Here is an 18,440-nt window from a genome sequence, read left to right on the forward strand (position 1 = left end):
ATTTCTTCCTGTTGTTTAATGTTATGTTTTGTGTTTTAGTTGTATACATTCAGTAATATTTTCTGTTAATATTACTTGTTACAAAACAGGCACTCATAAAAGGTCATTTTAGATCTGTCAGAACCTAATATGCATATCTTTATAATGTGTGAGGAAACTGGAGTGCACATAAATGTATGCATAATATAACACATAAAACACCTAATAACTGAACTTTTATTACTCTTCTTTGCGTATTCCTCTTGTTATCTATGCCACAGCTCTGAAGAAGAATATTGAAAGGAAAACAATACGGGAGAATGTCATTTATCATTTGAAAGGGCTGTAATGCACTGTGTTAAACTGTTCCAGGTTTCCATATTTTTCTGTCTCATTTGGCACCTGCCATTTAAAAGAAAGTGAGACTGGTAACTAAATTTATATAAAAATATGTTAATGTGCATCATAAGTGAAATGGTTATCTCCTTGACTCTCCTGCTTTCTCTTCTACAAAACAGCTGAAAATACTTTCTGTATGTCACTTTTTTAACTTACTGAAAATATTATAGCTGGGTCTTTATCTATCAAAATTTCAAAAATACACCTAATCGAAGCAAGCTGCATTAATTGATTTTTTTTGTATTTATTGAAGAGTTCCAATTAGAATATGTTAAAAAAAAAAAAAAGAAAGTTTTTATCTTTATAGATTTCAAATGGAGAGAGTATTGCAGTAAGTCTATTCAGTACATAAGGTCTTAGCTTGAAGTTGGATGCAAAAAATAAATGCGTACTATGCTTTGGAAACACACATTTGTTCTCTGCCTGTCCATCCATCTTTTCACATGGAGGACTGTTGAGAGATTTATTAAGCATTAATAAGCATCTCTGTGGTAAACAGTTTTAAGTCGTATGCAAATGATGTGAAACAGTCTTTTTTTGTAATACTGTGTGTTGGAATTTGTCTGAGGAGACAGCAGATCATTTGCGATCAGCAACAACATATATTAATATTTACCTTGACTTAAAAAAACTTTGTTTAAAGTAGGCTTATCACCAAACTAGAAAAAAAAATTGGGAAGTGGTGCAGTTTGATGCAGAATTAGCTTAAACAATTTTTTACATATTACATTTGTGCAAATATATGGCAGGTGACGTTAATGTAAATAATTGTAAGATTTCACACATAAAATATAAAATATTAGGTATAAAAGCAAAATAGAATCTAAAGCTAGTATGCATGTCTTATGAAGGAAACTTTGGTAGTTGTAGTGGTATGAATAATTTCCATAACCAGATTGCACAATAGCATTCATTCATTCTCATCATCTTCACTCCACTTCTCTTGAGGAGGTTTGTGATGGCAGCACTCTGAGATGGGCTATCCAGGCCAATTTATCCTCTGCAGCTCGTACTAACACCTCCCTCACATTACTTGGCCAGCTGAGAGCTATAATCCATTTAGCATGTCCTGGTTCTACCACTGGGTGTTCTCCTAGTGAGTGGTGCCCTGTACATCCCCCATTGAAGGTGCCATGGGGGCATCCTAACTACATACCCAAACCTCCTCAACTGTCTGTTTTTGATCTGGAGAGGCAATGATTCTAATTTGAGGAACTCATATATTGATTGAGCTGCTCATTCTATTATGGAGAGTGAAACCACAAACCCTAATTCTTTTGGTCACCACTAAGGGCCAAAATCCATAGGTGAGAATAGGGAATGTAGAGTAAAGAGTAATAACAGGGATTTGGCCTACCATGTCAGTTTAACAAGCAGTAGCTAGTTTCATTATGGTCAAACGATATTTTACCAAAATCAAACTGCTTTCCAGAATTCAAAGACAGAAACAACAGAAGAATAAAAAAAAAAAAAAATCAAGTAAACAATTATTTTGATTTTTATTATGTGTTTTATTTATGATGTTGGAAGCTGTATATATATATATATATATATATATATATATATATATATATATATATATATATATATATATATATATATATATATATATTGTGGAGCCGACCCGGACACAGACAGGCGGACATGTTGTTTTATACCACCACACGTGTTTATTTACAATTATTTGCAAACAATATGGTCACTCAGACCCAGAATACAGTGCACAAACCCCAACTCAATCCTGGCCACTCAATGCCTTTCTTCGGGCCGCCTCCACTCTCTCTTCTCTTGCCTCGTCCTGCTTCCACCCGACTCCAGCCCTGAAGGAAGGGAGACGGCCCCTTTTATTCATATCCCGGATGAGCTCCAGGTGATTCCCAACACTCCTTCATTGGCCACACCCCAGCGTGGCGGAAGTGCCAGCTGTTCTCCCGGCAGCTTTCCGGGCGCCCTTTTAATTCTTCCCCCCAGCACTTCCTGGTGTGGCGGAAGTGTTGAGGGAACAGGTCCCCTAGGCATTGGGGCGCCTCCTGGCGGTAACCACGGGCCTCTGCAGGGTGGGGCTTCCTTAACCCGTGGCCCCCAAAGCAACCAGGAAGGCGGCCCCACGCGATCCAGGGTGGGCAGACCCACATCCGTCCCTTACGGCGCCCCGCCGGTCGTTGCCCTGGCAGCCCTGACTCTATATATATATATATATATATATATATATATATATATATATACACACACACAGTCATGGCTGAAATTATCGGCACCCCTGGAATTTTCCCAGAAAATGCACCATTTCTCCCAGAATATTGTTGCAATTACAAATGTTTTGGTATACACATGTCTCCTTTATGTGAATTGGAACAACATGAAAAAACAGAGGAAAAAAAGCCAAATCTGACATCATTTCACACAAAACTCAAAAACCAGGCTGGACAAAATTATTGGCACCCTCAACTTAATATTTGGTTGCACGCCCTTTGGAAAAAATAGCTGAAATCAAGCGCTTCCTATAACCATCAACAAAGTTGTTACACCTCTCAACTGGAATTTCAGACCACCCTTCTATTGCACACTGCTCAAGGTCTCTCAGATTTGAATGGCGCCTTCTCCCAACAGTAATTTTGAGATCTATCCATAAGTGTTCAATCGGATTTAGATCTGAACTCATTGCTGGCCACCAGAATTCTCCAGTGCTTTGTCTTCAACCATTTCTGGGTGCTTTTAGAGGTATGTTTGGGGTCATTGTCCTGCTGGAACACCCATGACCTCTGATGCAGACCCAGCTTTCTGACACTGGACCCTACATTGCGCCCCAATATCTTTTGGTAGTCTTCAGATTTCATGATGCCTTGCACACAGTCAAGGCATCCAGTGCCAGAGGCAGCAAAACATCCCCAAAACATCTTAGAACCTCCACCATGTTTGACTGTAGGTACTGTGCTCTTTTCTTCGTAGGCCTCATTCTGTTTTCTCTAAACAGTAGAATGATGAGCTTTACCAAAAAGCACTACCTTGGTCTCATCTGTCCACAAGACGTTCGACCAGAAGGATTTTGGCTTCCTCAAGTACATTTTGGCAAACTCCAGTCTGGCTTTTTTATGTTTCTGTGTCAGCAGTGGGGTCCTCCTGGCTCTCCTGCCATAGCGTTTCATTTCCTTCAGATGTCGACGGATAGTTCGAGCGGACGCTGTTGCACCCTGAGTCTGCAGAACAGCTTGAATATGTTTTGAAGTTGATTCTGGCTGTTTATCCACCATTCGGACTATCCTTTGTTGCAGTCTTTTATCAATTTTTCTCTTCCATCCACGTCCAAGGAGATTAGCTACAGCACCATGTGTTGTGAACTTCTTGATTATGTTGCGCACAGTGGACAAAGGAACATGAAGATCTCTGGAGATGGACTTGTAACCTTGATTTTGTTGATATTTTTCCACAATTTTTGTTCTCAAGTCCTCAGACAATTCTCTACTCTTTCTGTTCTCCATGCTTAGTGTGGCACACTCAGACACATAACAGAAAGGTTGAGTCAACTTTTCTCCATTTTAAACTGGCTTCAGGTGTGATTGCTGTATTGCCAGCACCCGTTTCTTGCCACAGGTGAGTTCAAACGAGCATCATATGCTTGTAATAAAACGATTTACCCACAAATTTGAAAAGGTGCCAATAATTTTGTCCGGCCCATTTTTGGAGTTCTGTGTGACATGTCAGATTTGGCTTTTTTTTCCTCTGTTTTTTTGTGTTGTTCCAATGCACATAAAGGAAATAAACATGTGTATACCAAAACATTTGTAATTGCAACAATTTTCTGGGAGAAATGGTGCATTTTCTGGGAAAATTCCAGGGGTGCCGATAATTTCGGCCATGACTGTATATATATACAGTGGTGTGAAAAACTATTTGCCCCCTTCCTGATTTCTTATTCTTTTGCATGTTTGTCACGCAAAATGTTTCTGATCATCAAACACATTTAACCATTAGTCAAATATAACACAAGTAAACACAAAATGCAGTTTTTAAATGATGGTTTTTATTATTTAGGAAGAAAAAAAATTCAAACCTACATGGCCCTGTGTGAAAAAGTAATTGCCCCCTTTTTAAAAAATAACCTAACTCTGGTGTATCACACCTGAGTTCAATTTCCATAGCCACCCCCAGGCCTGATTACTGCCACACCTGTTTCAATCAAGAAATCACTTAAATAGGAGCTGCCTGACACAGAGAAGTAGACCAAAAGCACCTCAAAAGCTAGACATCATGCCAAGATCCAAAGAAATTCAGGAACAAATGAGAACAGAAGTAATTGAGATCTATCACTCTGGTAAAGGTTATAAAGCCATTTCTAAAGCTTTGGGACTCCAGCGAACCACAGTGAGAGCCATTATCCACAAATGACAAAAACATGGAACAGTGGTAAACCTTCCCAGGAGTGGCCGGCCGACCAAAATTACCCCAAGAGCGCAGAGACGACTCATCCGAGAAGTCACAAAAGACCCCAGGACAACGTCTAAAGAACTGCAGGCCTCACTTGCCTCAATTAAAGTCAGTGTTCACGACTCCACCATAAGAAAGAGACTGGGCAAAAACGGCCTGCATGGCAGATTTCCAAGACGCAAACCACTGTTAAGCAAAAAGAACATTAGGGCTCGTCTCAATTTTGCAAAGAAACATCTCAATGATTGCCAAGACTTTTGGGAAAATACATTGTGGACTGATGAGACGAAAGTTGAACTTTTGGAAGGCAAATGTCCGTTACATCTGGCGTAAAAGGAACACAGCATTTCAGAAAAAGAACATCACACCAACAGTAAAATATGGTGGTGGTAGTGTGATGGTCTGGGGTGGTTTTGCTGCTTCAGGACCTGGAAGGCTTGCTGTAATAGATGGAACCATGAATTCTACTGTCCACCAAAAAATCCTGAAAGAGAACGTCCGGCCATCTGTTTGTCAACTCAAGCTGAAGCGATCTTGGGTGCTGCAACAGGACAATGACCCAAAACACACCAGCAAATCCACCTCTGAATGGCTGAAGAAAACAAAATGAAGACTTTGGAGTGGCCTAGTCAAAGTCCTGACCTGAATCCAATTGAGATGCTATGGCATGACCTTAAAAGGGCGGTTCATGCTAGAAAACCCTCAAATAAAGCTGAATTACAACAATTCTGCAAAGATGAGTGGGCCAAAATTCCACCAGTGCGCTGTAAAAGACTCATTGCAAGTGATCGCAAACGCTTGATTGCAGTTATTGCTGCTAAGGGTGGCCCAACCAGTTATTAGGTTCAGGGGGCAATTACTTTTTCACACAGGGCCATGTAGGTTTGGGTTTTATTTTCTCCCTAAATAATAAAAACCATCATTTAAAAACTGCATTTTGTGTTTACTTGTGTTATATTTGACTAATGGTTAAATGTGTTTGATGATCAGAAACATTTTGTGTGACAAACATGCAAAAGAATAAGAAATCAGGAAGGGGGCAAATAGTTTTTCACACCACTGTGTGTATATATATATATATATATATATATATATATATATATATATATATATATATATATATATATATATATATATACTGCTCAAAAAAATTAAAGGAACACTTTGAAAACACATCAGATCTCAATGGGAAAAAGAAATCCTCCTGGATATCTATACTGATGTAGACTGGGTAATGTTAGGAACGAAAGGATGCCACATCGTTTGATGGAAATAAAAATGATCAACCTACAGAGCCCTGAATTCAAAGACGCCCTAAAAATCAGAGTGAAAAAATTATGTGGCAGGCTAGTCCATTTTGCCAAAATGTAATTGCAGCAACTCAAAATTGTACGCAGCACTTTGTATGGCCCCTGTGTTCTTGTATACATGCCTGACAACATCGGTGCATGCTTCTAATGAGATGACAGATGATGTTGTGTGGGATCTCCTCCCAGATCTCCACCAGGGCATCACTGAGCTCCTTTACAGTCTGAGGTGCAACCTGGTGGCATTGGATAGACCAAAACATTATGTCCCAGAGGTGTTCTATTGGATTTAGGTCAGGAAAGTGTGGTGGCCAGTCAATGGTATCAATTCCTTTATCCTCTAGGAACTGCCTGCATACTCTCACCACATGAGGCCAGGAATTGTCGTGCACCAGGAGCCATTGTACCAGCATAGGGGCTGACAATGGGTCCAAGGATTTCATCCAGATACCTAATGGCAGCCAAGGTGCCTTTGTCAAGCCTGTAGCGGTCTGTGTGACCCTCCATGGATATGCCTCCCCAGACAATCATTAACTCACCACCAAACTGCTCATGCTGAATGATGTTACAGGCAGCATAATGTTCTCCATGGCTTCTCCAGACCCTTTTCACTTCTGTCACGTGCTCAGGGTGAACCTGCTCTCATCTGTAAAAAGCACAGGGCACCAGTGGTGCATCTGCCAATTCTGGTATTCTATGGCGAATGCCAGCACCAGTGGTGCATCTGCCAATTCTGGTATTCTATGGCGAATGCCAATCGAGTTGCATGCTGCTGGGCAGTGAGCTCAGGGCCCATTAGAGGACATGGGGCCCTTGGGTCACCCTCATGAAGTCTTTCTGGTTGTTTGGTCAGAGACATTCACACCAGTGGCCTGCTGGAGGTCATTTTGTAGGGCTCTGGCAGTGCTCATCCTTTTCCTCTTGCCCAAAGGAGCAGATACTGGTCCTGCTGATGGGTTATGGACCTTCTATGGCCCTCTCCAGCTCTCCTAGAGTAACTGCTTGTCTCCTAGAATCTCCTCCATGCCCTTGAGACTGTGCAGGGAGATACAGCAAACCTCCTGGCAATGACACGTATTGACGTGCCATCCTGGAGAAGTTGGACTACCTGTGCAACCTCTGTAGGGTCCAGGTATCGCCTCATGCTACCAGTAGTGACACTGACTGTAGCCAAATGCAAAACTAGTAAAGAAACAGTCAGAAAAGATGAGGAGGGAAAAATGTCAGTGGCCTCCACCTGTTAAACCATTCCTGTTTTGGGGGTCATCTCATTGTTGCCCCTCTAGTGCATCTGTTGTTAATTTCATTAACACCACAGCAGCTGAAACTGATTAACAACCCCCTCTGCTACTTAACTGACCAGATTAATATCCCATAAGTTTCATTGACTTTATGCTATACTCTGATTAAAAAGTGTTCCTTTAATTCTTTTGAGCAGTATATATATATATAAATATTGACTGGGGCCTTGTTTTTGTTAGTCTCAGGAAAGTATAATGTACAGTGATTCCCCGCCTATCACTGAAGTTACATTCCAGACCCATCAGCGATAGGTGAAAGTCCGCGATATAGAAAGACTATATAAATAAACTTTTTTTTTTTTTTTTCTTCATAGTTTAAGCCTTAAAATTTCCCTCTCACACGCATGTAGACTTATTAAAACACACTTTGTAAACACATGATATGTGGATGTCGGGCTAAGGATATGAGTAACATCTCTTCTGCTTAGCGTGCGTTCAGCTCCACCCCTTCACAACACGAGCAGGAGAGAAGCGAAATGGCAGTAGCATAGCATACCTCCGAGGGGACCAGATCATCTCGGAGAGACACTTTGACAACACGCAAGACTAGACATTACAACCTTAGGAAGCAAAACCTGTGAGACAGTGACTTTTGCATGTCACGCCCTACTTACAAACAATTTAAAACAAGTTCACTGACCTCTAACCAAGCAGTTGTTGGAATGCTTTTGGCAGAAAAACTTCAGATGCTCCCAGCTCTTAAAACAACGACAAGCAGATCATGCAGCTTACCAGTTTCAGCAAGCCAGCAGATGATCCGAGCACTTCTCCTTATCGTGCGTTCAATTCCCTCTCTTCCTCCTTCTTCTACAGAACACTAACAGCAAAAGGACAACTGCTGTACAGGCTTTTAAGTGATTGACGCAAAGCGCGACAGGCACAACACACAGCTGGCCAGCAGCTGCAAAACACCAGCTGAACCGATCGCATCTCTTTAGCATGCGTTCAGACCCCCCCTTCACAATATGAGCAGCGTTATAAGTCCCGCGAGAAAGAGATTTAACCACACCCAGGTCAGGAAATAAAGGACAAATATTGTTTTTACAAAAGTTTTAAAGTAGAAATGAAAATATATTGGGGGATCACTGTACTATTGTTTTCCCTGAATATGTTATTCTTCCTTTGTGATTAACAGTTTTTGAGCTCGTGTAAGAACTGATTTCTGTAATAATCTAATGGTTTTCTTTTGTATGTATATGATGTGCTAGCATCTCATTTGCCTTTTCAAAATGTTTGTAATATAAATGGCTTGAAGGGAGTGACAATTATATTAATTCATTTAGAAAACGCTTTTAGGCAAAGTGATTTACAAAAGAGGTCAACATATAATAATCCAGTAAACATCAGTGTCAGGATCTGTTTTTAAATAAGACACTGTTACAAAATTGGATCATTATAAGTAGAAAGCTTAAAACAAACAGAATAATCCAGTCTTTCCTTTGGCTATGTGCACATTACTATGTTTTAATTTAAAAATGTCTATTGAGAGCATTTCCAAAAGTCTCTGTTTTTGGAGTTTAAAAATTCTGGGGTAGTGTGGATGAATAGCGAAAACGGAGACTAATATTGGCATTTTTAAATAAACATGTAATAGTGTGGATGTAGCCTAGCCTTAGTTAAAAGAACCCTATTAAAGCCATCATCAGTGTCAATTGTTTAGTTTCTCTTGTGCTATAGAACTCTGTTGAAAATATTACCTTTCATTAGTGGTCATTAGAATTAGAATGTTGCAGAAGATCAGTTATAAGTAGAATAATTTGATGTTGTTTTATAAGCTTAAGAATCTGTTGTGGTTTGGGGGGGAAGGGGGGTTATTTTCATGCAGTGTTTTCACCTTCAGTATCCTGTAACGTTTTCCATAGTATAGGGCTTGATAGGTGTGCTGTCCGGGATGGAAATGGTCAACAATAATGTTACTTGCATGTCTCCTGTAATTAGAGTTATAGAAATCTTGAGTCGAACAAGTCACATTCATTTATTATCTCTTCTGATCAAATTGTTCTGAACTGTTATTGCTCTAAACCAAACAGTTAAGGAGGACATGAGGAACAGATTCAGTGATTGCAAAATAGTACTGGGCTACCAATGGCTTTGTCAGTTTAAAAGTACCTTAAAAAGACAAAAAAAGAAAAACGGAAAGTATTCACAGCGCATCACTTTTTCCACATTTTGTTATGTTACAGCCTTATTCCAAATGGATTACATTCATTTTTTTCCTCAGAATTCTACACACAACACCCCATAATGACAACATGAAAAAAGTTTACTTCAGATTTTTGCAAATTTATTAAAAATAAAAAAAATGAGAAAGCACATGTACATAAGTATTCACAGCCTTTGCCATGAACCTCAAAATTGAGCTCAGGTGCATCCTATTTCCCCTGATCATCCTAGATATGTTTCTGCAGCTTAATTGGAGTCCACCTGTGGTAAATTCAGTTGATTGGACATGATTTGGAAAGGCACACAGACCTGTCTATGTAAGGTCCCACAGCTGACAGTTCATGTCAGAGCACAAACCAAGCATGAAGTCAAAGGAATTGTCTGTAGACCTCCGAGACAGGATTGTCTCGAGGCACAAATCTGGGGAAGGTCACAAAAAAATTTCTGCTGCTTTGAAGGTCCCAATGAGCACAGTGACCTCCATCATTCGTAAGTGGACGAAGTTCGAAGCCACCAGGACTCTTCCTAGAGCTGGCTGGCCATCTAAACTGAGCGATCGGGGGAGAAGGGCCTTAGTCAGGGAGGTGACCAAGAACCCGATGGTCACTCTGTCAGAGCTCCAGATGTCCTCTGTGGAGAGAGGAGAATCTTCCAGAAGGACAACTATCTCTGAAGCAATCCACCAATCAGGCCTGTATAGTAGAGTGTCCAGACGGAAGGCACTTCTTAGTAAAAGGCACATGGCAGCCCGTCTGGAGTTTACCAAAAGGCAACTGAAGGACTCTCGGACCATGAGAAACAAAATTCTCTGGTCTGATGAGACAAAGGTTGAAGTCTTTGGTGTGAATGCCAGGCGTCACGTTTGGAGGAAACCAGGCACTCCCAACACCAGGCCAATACCATCCCTACAGTGAAGCATGGTGGTGGCATCATCATGCTGTGGGGATGTTTTTCAGCGGCAGGAACTGGGAGACTAGTCAGGATAAAGGGAAAGATGACTGCAGCAATGTACAGAGACATCCTGGATGAAAACCTGCTCCATAGCTCTCTTGACCTCAGACTGGGGCGACGGTTCATCCTTCAGCAGGACAACGACCCTAAGGACATAGCCAAGATATCAAAGGAGTGGCTTCAGGACAACTCTGTGAATGTCTTTGAGTGGCCCAGCCAGAGCGCAGACTTGAATCTGATTGAAAATCTCTGGAGAGATCTTAAAATGGCTGTGCACCAACGCTTCCCATCCAACCTGATGGAGGTTGAGAGGTGCTGCAAAAAGGAATGGGCAAAACTGGCCAAGGATAGGTGTGCCAAGCTTGTGGTATCATATTGAAAAAGACTTGAGGCTGCAATTGCTGCCAAAGGTGCATCGACAAAGTATTGAGCAAAGGCTGTGAATACATATGTACATGTGATTTCTCAGTTTTTTTATTTTTAATAAATTTGCAAAAACTTCAAGTAAACTTTTTTCACATTGTCATTATGGGGTGTTGTGTGTAGAATTCTGAGGAAAAAAATTAAATTAATCCATTTTGGAATAAGGCTGTAACATAACAAAATGTGGAAAAAGTGATGCCCTGTGAATACTTTCCGGATGCACTGTAGATTCCCTGTTAAGCCTTCTTAATAATGGATTTGATGTTAACTTCCAATTTGAGATTCCAAGATCATTAGGGTTCTAGACCTAAAAATTAGAGCAGGCAAGCACTGTTTGTTTTATTTAAAAGTTAAAAAAAGAACGAAAGTTGAAACAAAAAATGGAAAAAACATAAAATTGCATAAAATGGCATTCTTAAAATAATTCTCATTGACATTGGGAGTGGAATAAGAAAATTATAATTGAACAGTAGTTGAAATACATTGAAACATTAAAATGCTCATGTAAATGCTAAAACAAACATAATTTTGATATTATGTGGTCTATCAGTACCTTGTGTTTTATGTTGGGATAATGGGATCTTTTCTACAGATCTTTGTTTGATGTGTTTCTTTAGGATATGGTAAACCGAAGAATTTCAATGGACATGATGTTGAAGATTGCAGATAGTCAGCGATACCGGCAGTTTATTTTTCTCACTCCTCAAAGTATGAGGTAAATTAAACAAATTTTAAATACTAATAAAATGAAGTGTATATTTTCTTTTGTTTCTAGTTTCTATGGATATTGTTGTCGAATATCTAGAGGACAAAGAAATTCTTACTTGCCTGTGCAGTTTTTTCAACATGCAACATTTGACCATTTTTTGTCTCTGTGGTTAATGATCATTACGACCCACATTCAAAACTTGTCTTCCTTACCTGAAAATCTCAGTACATTAATGGAATATTTATGCTGAAAAGATGTAAAAAATAAATAATCATGTAGTACATAAATGCCAAATACATGCTTCTCTTGTTAGTTTTTGAATCTTAAACAGTTTAAGTGTTAACCTTGTGCACTAGTTTCTTTTGACATTGTGATTTGGCAATATTCTTTTCTATCCACATTATGTTTAGAGATGATTCAATTGTGTATAGTTTCTTTATTCTTGAGCAAACTGGAATTGTACATGAGCCTTTGTTTCTGCAGTGAGCATGTAACCAAAGTTATGTAATGCAACATTTTGTGTGTTACTTCTACTGTAGTATGGAGAAAGTGTGCAGGTGTATAGTAGAATTCAAATAATTTCCAGAATAGTAACATTTTTTTAAATAAAATATATAGTAAAACTAAGTTAATAACTGATATTTGTACATAATCTGCTATTTTTGATCTAGAGAGAGAGAGAGAATTTTTTTTCTGACTATCTGCGCTCTTTCTGAATATGCTGCAAAATGTTTTATATTACCATTTAAAGAATAATGTGATTTAATAATATTCATTGCAAGACTCATTATTTGCTATGCTAATTTCTTATAAGAAACATATTTTCTGAGTTTGAATATTATTTGGCTTCAAATTAAATTCGGTTTAAAATGCTTTGATTAAATATTCAGCATTATTTCACCATAAAAATGAAGGTTCTTAGCCTCCCCTTCTAATATGTATATTGGTTTTTCTCCTAATGCACAAATGTTAAATTTTGCTTCTTTTAATGTCCTTTCTTTGTGCCACACTTCATTTTTTCATTACCTTATATACTCCAGTACACCTTCTTTAAATCAGTGAAGAAATCCCCTTTTTTGCCATTGTTTTTACTATTTTTTTTTTGATGCTTCCTGTGTGATATTTAACACAATCCAATGTATCACTATTTAGTACTATTTCCTTTGAGTCATTTACCCTGTATGATTCAATTTCTCCAGTTATTCTTGGATTTTCAAAGAGACAATACAGTTTTTCAAGTACTGTTCTCAACACCACTTTTCCACCTTACTTGCATCTGTTTCTTCAGGTAATCGTAGACAACCTCATACATACATTTAGACTTTTAAGATTTTGCCAATACTTACATAACTCCTTTTTTGGTAGAAAGTTCTTTAAGTCCTTGGCCATGTGCCTGGGGTCATTGTCCATTGTCAGGTGCTTCTCTGCTGGTATTGTGTGATAGGTCGGAATCTTGTCCTTTTTAGCATTAAAAATTCCATAAATACTGACCCGATCATCAATTCCATTTGCAGAAATGTACCGCTAAACCTACAGGACACCTCTGCTCTACTTAACGAATTTTCCTGCAGATATTAATGCTCACGTCAGTCTATAACACTCATTGCCATTGTTCAATGTCCAGCTTGTGTCATGTTGTTATGCTCACTCTTCTCATGGTGCATGAATTGACGATTTGAAGGTTATGCTGTCACACCCTCATATTTTATTTTGGTTGCCCTTCACCCAGTTTGATTCCTTCCGTGGCTGTTTCTTTTCTAGTCAATCAATTTGGTTCTGTCATCTCATGATGCCATTGATCATTCGCACTTGTTTGTTATGTTTGTTTAAGTATGTACTTTCTTTAACAAAACCCAAAACATTCTGTAAGTTTCAATTTTTTGGAAATGTGATATTTGCTGTTGTCAACTGACGCACAGTTAGTTACAGAATACAAAAAAATAAACATCTAAGACAAAATTTATATAAGAAATGTAGGGTGCCAAATACTTTTTCACAGTACTACACATATGTATAACACGATTGAAACACTGGATAATCAGCATGCATCTGCATGAATACACATTTTAAATAAAAAATACATTATCTGTAATTTCAAGAGCATTACCCAATGTCATTCTTTTTTCTTTTTTTTACAAAGTATGTAAATGATTCCTCAGTGCCTCCAGGACTTCTGATTACAACAAGCATTTATTCAGCATTAATTTCTATCACATATATCACAAGATATTGCCATGTTCATAGCAGTTATAGGAGGAACATTGGATCTGGATAAGAATATTTATTCTTTCATTTCTGATTTGATCAAATCATAAAATGTGTTTAAAAAGGTTTAGTTGATAAATAAGAAAACATCTTTTTCAGCCGATAAAAAGAACCGGCATAGGGTCACAATATTCTCTTTGGTACTGATCATCTAAATTATTGTTTTTGACCAAGGCACTAATTTTTGTAAGACTAATCAGAGTGCCTATTACTGCTTAAAGACTAAACAACTTGGAGAGTTTAAAATAGCACTTGAAATATGAGAAGACTATCCTACATTGATAATATAGCAAGCATATTTTCAACCTGTCTCCTTAAATTAGTAGTTTCCAGAATTTTGTGGAGAGATTTTTTTATGATCCCAGTTTATACATTATACTTTTCTGTCCTTTTAAAACGTATAGTTAAAACTGTTAGGACATTTAGAGTACAATTTACCTTTGCTTACAAGTAGTGAAATACAAGTAAATACATTTTTGAAATAGTGCATTCATATCTATAATGAAAAAAATATATATTTTTGAAATTTGTAAGATATGTACTTTAGGAAACATCTATTTATTTGTAGAAACTACAAGTAAAATTAAGTTGTATAGGAGAAATTAATCCTGGCACCGCCTCGTTATTCAGCAGTGTTAAACCAAATTGATATTATTTTTATTTTATAGTAAATGTATGTATATTTCTATGTATATATTGCATTTATTACTGGGTGCAAGAAAACTAACTCTGGACTGACACCAGTCCTCGAGTTTTATTTTAACAGTACTATATTATAGCATGGAGATGGACTGGTACCCCATATAGGATTGATTTCTTCATTGAACCTCATGATTCCAAGTTGGTATGACTAGAAAATGAGAAATATAATTCATTTAATAATTAGATAAACATAGTTTTAAAATTAAACTGGCCTTAACCTTTTTATTTTTTCCTCCCCAGCTCTCTGCCAGACAGTAACCTCATTCGAATTCTTCGGATGCGTGATCCAGATCGTGGTCAAACTACATTACCTTACCAGAGAAGAAATCAAGAAGAGGAGTAAATATTTTTGTGATTAATTAGAGCTGTATTAGTTTCACAATTTACAGAACACCTATTCATGAAAATATCACAGCTTATATTTCCTTCAGAAGATAGCTGCTCAGAAACTGCAGATATAAATTAGACATATACTAATGTTCAATCAGTTTTATACATACTGTTTTTAGGTTGTCACTTAATTTCTGTTTCTAAGCGTTCAGGTCAAAGTAGCTTTGTTTGAATATTGTTATCATACAATAAACTCTATTATGTAGCATTCATATTATGCGATATTCATCTGTTCCAATAAAAACACAGTTACATCTTTTAGAAGTTTATCTGTCAACTGTTTTACTGTTCATTTCCTTTTTCTTAATTACTTTTATAATGACTATATTCTTTTTTTCTTATGCGTATTTGCCGAGTTTTATTCTGGATTTTTTTCTTTGCACTTTCACTAAGAAATATTGAATATTGATGTTTAAATTCATTCATACTGTTTTCTAATGCTAAGTTAAGAAGCAGAATTTTAGTGAAATGTAAAAGATATATATTATTTTACAAAATGTGCCATTTTTTGTGTGTATACTTGTCAAAAAGCCAAAACATTCTCATTTTTTTCTCTCTATATGGCACTTTAAAAACTGTTGTTTCACTATTCTTATTTATTAGTGATGTTATATTTTTCTATTATCTGAAAATTTTTAACATTGTCAAATATTACTTAAAGTGTTTTTTCCTGTTTCTGGAAAACAATACTTTGGTTAATAAAAGAACCAGCTTATGGTACTACTTTTGTAGTTTGTCGATTATTCCACCAAGATATATTATTTGTGTTTACTTTTCATTCATATTTACTTCTGTGATGCAGTTTTTTTTTTCTTATCCTTATTGTTCTGAATGTTTATCATGTCATGCTGTTAAGTTTGAAATCTAAAAACACATGGATGAAATACTGGCTAAATCAAAAAAAAATGCTTACAGTGATGACACAAAGTTTAGCAATACAAGTTTTCTTTATTTACAGGATTGATATTTCTAAATTATTCCTTTAAGATTGATAAGATATTAAAGATATTGATATTTCAATTACGGTGAATCTATGGAAAATATCAATATTTGCTGAATGTAAAAGTTGCTCATTTTGCTTTACAGTTGCTGTTATAATAAACTGAAAGTTTAGGCCCTTTCAATTAAGTGATGTCAGTATTGTGAAAATGAAAGGCACACATATTATAAAAAGTAAAATATTTTCAGCTTTGTCAAGAAGCTTCTAAATAAAAACTAAAATGAAATTCAAAATCCATGAACCCAAAAACCCCTGATTAGATGCACAGATTTGTTAAAAATAATCTTGTTAAAATTAAAACCTTGATGATAATATTTATCCCAACTGGAAACTGAAGACATGTCCAAACCTTGTGAGGACAGCATGCCAGGCACTGTATGAAAATTCTTGTCTAAAACAGACTATGCTTTTCCATCTACAGGCCTATATATATAATTTCTTAATATGTATGTAATACATTATTTTCCCATTAGTCTTGCTTTCCCTAGGAGTGTGAAAATGGTACAAAGATTGACTGTTCCAGTGGTTTTCAAGTTTAGTCTGGTGGTCCCCTGGGGCTAGAAATATCTTTTCCAACCAGATTAACAATCAATTAATTGATGTCATTGTTTGATTAAGAAAGCTTCTTCTGTTGTTATTTAAAATTCAAAAAGAAAGTGCAGCATGAGATTTTTATTTTAACTTTAAATACTAAAATGTTTCTTTTGTCATTTTAGTTTGCTTTTGTCTGTGGATTTTGCATCCCTAATTATGGTACAATCTACATACTGACAATTAACAAAGATGAAACAGACATAGGAATGGAAGCAGCTCCTCATATTCACCTGTTTGTTTAACCAGAACTTAAAAAAAAAAATCTTAAAAAGCGATATACACAACATTCCAACTACACATTTCTTTCACTATCTTCAAATCAGGAACTTTGTTAAACAGAACCTTCCAGATTTTCCTCATCTTGCACCCTCATCTATGCTGGAAAAAATATTGCTCAATCTCAAGAATTTAGACTCCTTCTCTACAATATATAAAATCATTTTACAATCCCTCCCTTTCAAAGATCCAAGAGGACACTGGGAAAAAGATCTCTCAATTAATATATCAGAAAAGGAGTGGAAAGTAGCAATGCAGAGAATTAACTCGTGCTCCATATGCGCAAAGCATACAATTATACAACATAAAATTATATATCGAGCACATCTGTCTCGACCAAAACTCTCCAAAATGTTTCCAGGGCATGATCCAACCTGCGAACATTGCAACCAAGTCCCAGCCTCAACTGGGTCACATGTTCTGGGCCTGCACCAAATTAACATTATTCTGGACAAATTTTTTTAATTACCTTTCAGATAGCTTGGACTCACAATCCCTCCTAACCCATTAACAGCTGTGTTTGGGGTTCTTCCAGAGGGGCTTAAAGTAGAGAAAGACAAACAAATTGTGATCGCATTCACTACACTTTTGGCAGGCAGACTTATTCTGATAAACTGGAAGAACCCAAACTCTCCTCTTTTAAGTCGGTGGGAAACCGATGTGTTATATTATTTGAAATTGGAAAAAATCAAATACTCAGTTAGAGGATCCGTACAGACTTTTTTCAGAACATGCCAGGATCTAATCAGTAATATTCTAAAATAAGTTCATAAAGCACAGAGAACTTATTTATTTAGGTATGTTTACAAGCCTTTAATTTTACGCCGTTTGGCTTGCTCTCTCTCTCAGGGGTGGGGATCGATCTGTTCTTAACTCAGTTTTTCTTTTTGTAAAAGCTTGATTGCTTTGTATGGATTGCAATAAAATTAATAATAATAATAAAAAAAGCGATATACACAATACTACAATAAATCACCTTGTTGGTGACTGATTTGAAAAGTGTATTGTGTAATGTATTGAATGTAACATAACCACTTTATTATTTAAATAATACTTAATATAATAAAAGAGAAACATCTTTTTTGTGTGTGTAAACAGTGCTCATGAAAAACACTTTAACCTCTAAGGTTCTTTTGGTATTGGTGGACAAGTTAGTACTGGAAACACCTAAATTAATAGCAATGAGTTATATGTTCACCACACAGTACTTACCTATAAGACATCCACTCATCACTCATTTTTCAAACAACAATGGCCAAATACAGAGCAACTTTGGAATATCTCTGCTGAGGCCTAGGGCCTATTACTGCCCCTGGGCACTTCCCATGGAAAAGCTACACTTCAGAACACCTAAGCAAAAGTCAGAAGCCACCTCAAAATCTGCACTCCTGCAGTGACTTACCAGATAAACTTTCTTATAAAGGTTTGCACAAATAAAAAAAGATGTTGTTGACCTCTGCTTCAGTAACTTTGCAGAATCCAGAGAGATGCCTGTATCATTTAGCTCCCTAATCATTACCCCTAAAAGGGCTATAAAACAAAATGAGCACAGCTTG

General features: G+C 37.1%; 1 protein-coding gene across 2 annotated transcripts in view; it reads left to right on the forward strand.

The window, feature by feature from the left end:
* Positions 1–15,565, forward strand: part of si:dkey-119f1.1 (uncharacterized protein LOC557127 homolog) — a 175,204-nt gene extending 159,639 nt beyond the window's left edge. The window contains exons 26-27 of one of the 2 annotated variants that reach the window (XM_039748107.1): positions 11,566–11,663; positions 14,865–15,565. In XM_039748107.1, coding sequence (XP_039604041.1) covers positions 11,566–11,663; positions 14,865–14,967 — 201 coding nt within the window. In that variant the 3' untranslated portion in view covers positions 14,968–15,565. The remainder of the gene's footprint in view (positions 1–11,565; positions 11,664–14,864) is intronic. The other variant, XM_039748108.1, reaches the window with a different exon arrangement.
* The last annotated feature ends 2,875 nt before the right edge of the window (positions 15,566–18,440 follow it).

This window comes from Polypterus senegalus, chromosome 3 (assembly GCF_016835505.1).
Source record: "Polypterus senegalus isolate Bchr_013 chromosome 3, ASM1683550v1, whole genome shotgun sequence".
In the NCBI taxonomy this organism is placed as follows: Eukaryota; Metazoa; Chordata; class Cladistia; order Polypteriformes; family Polypteridae; genus Polypterus; species Polypterus senegalus.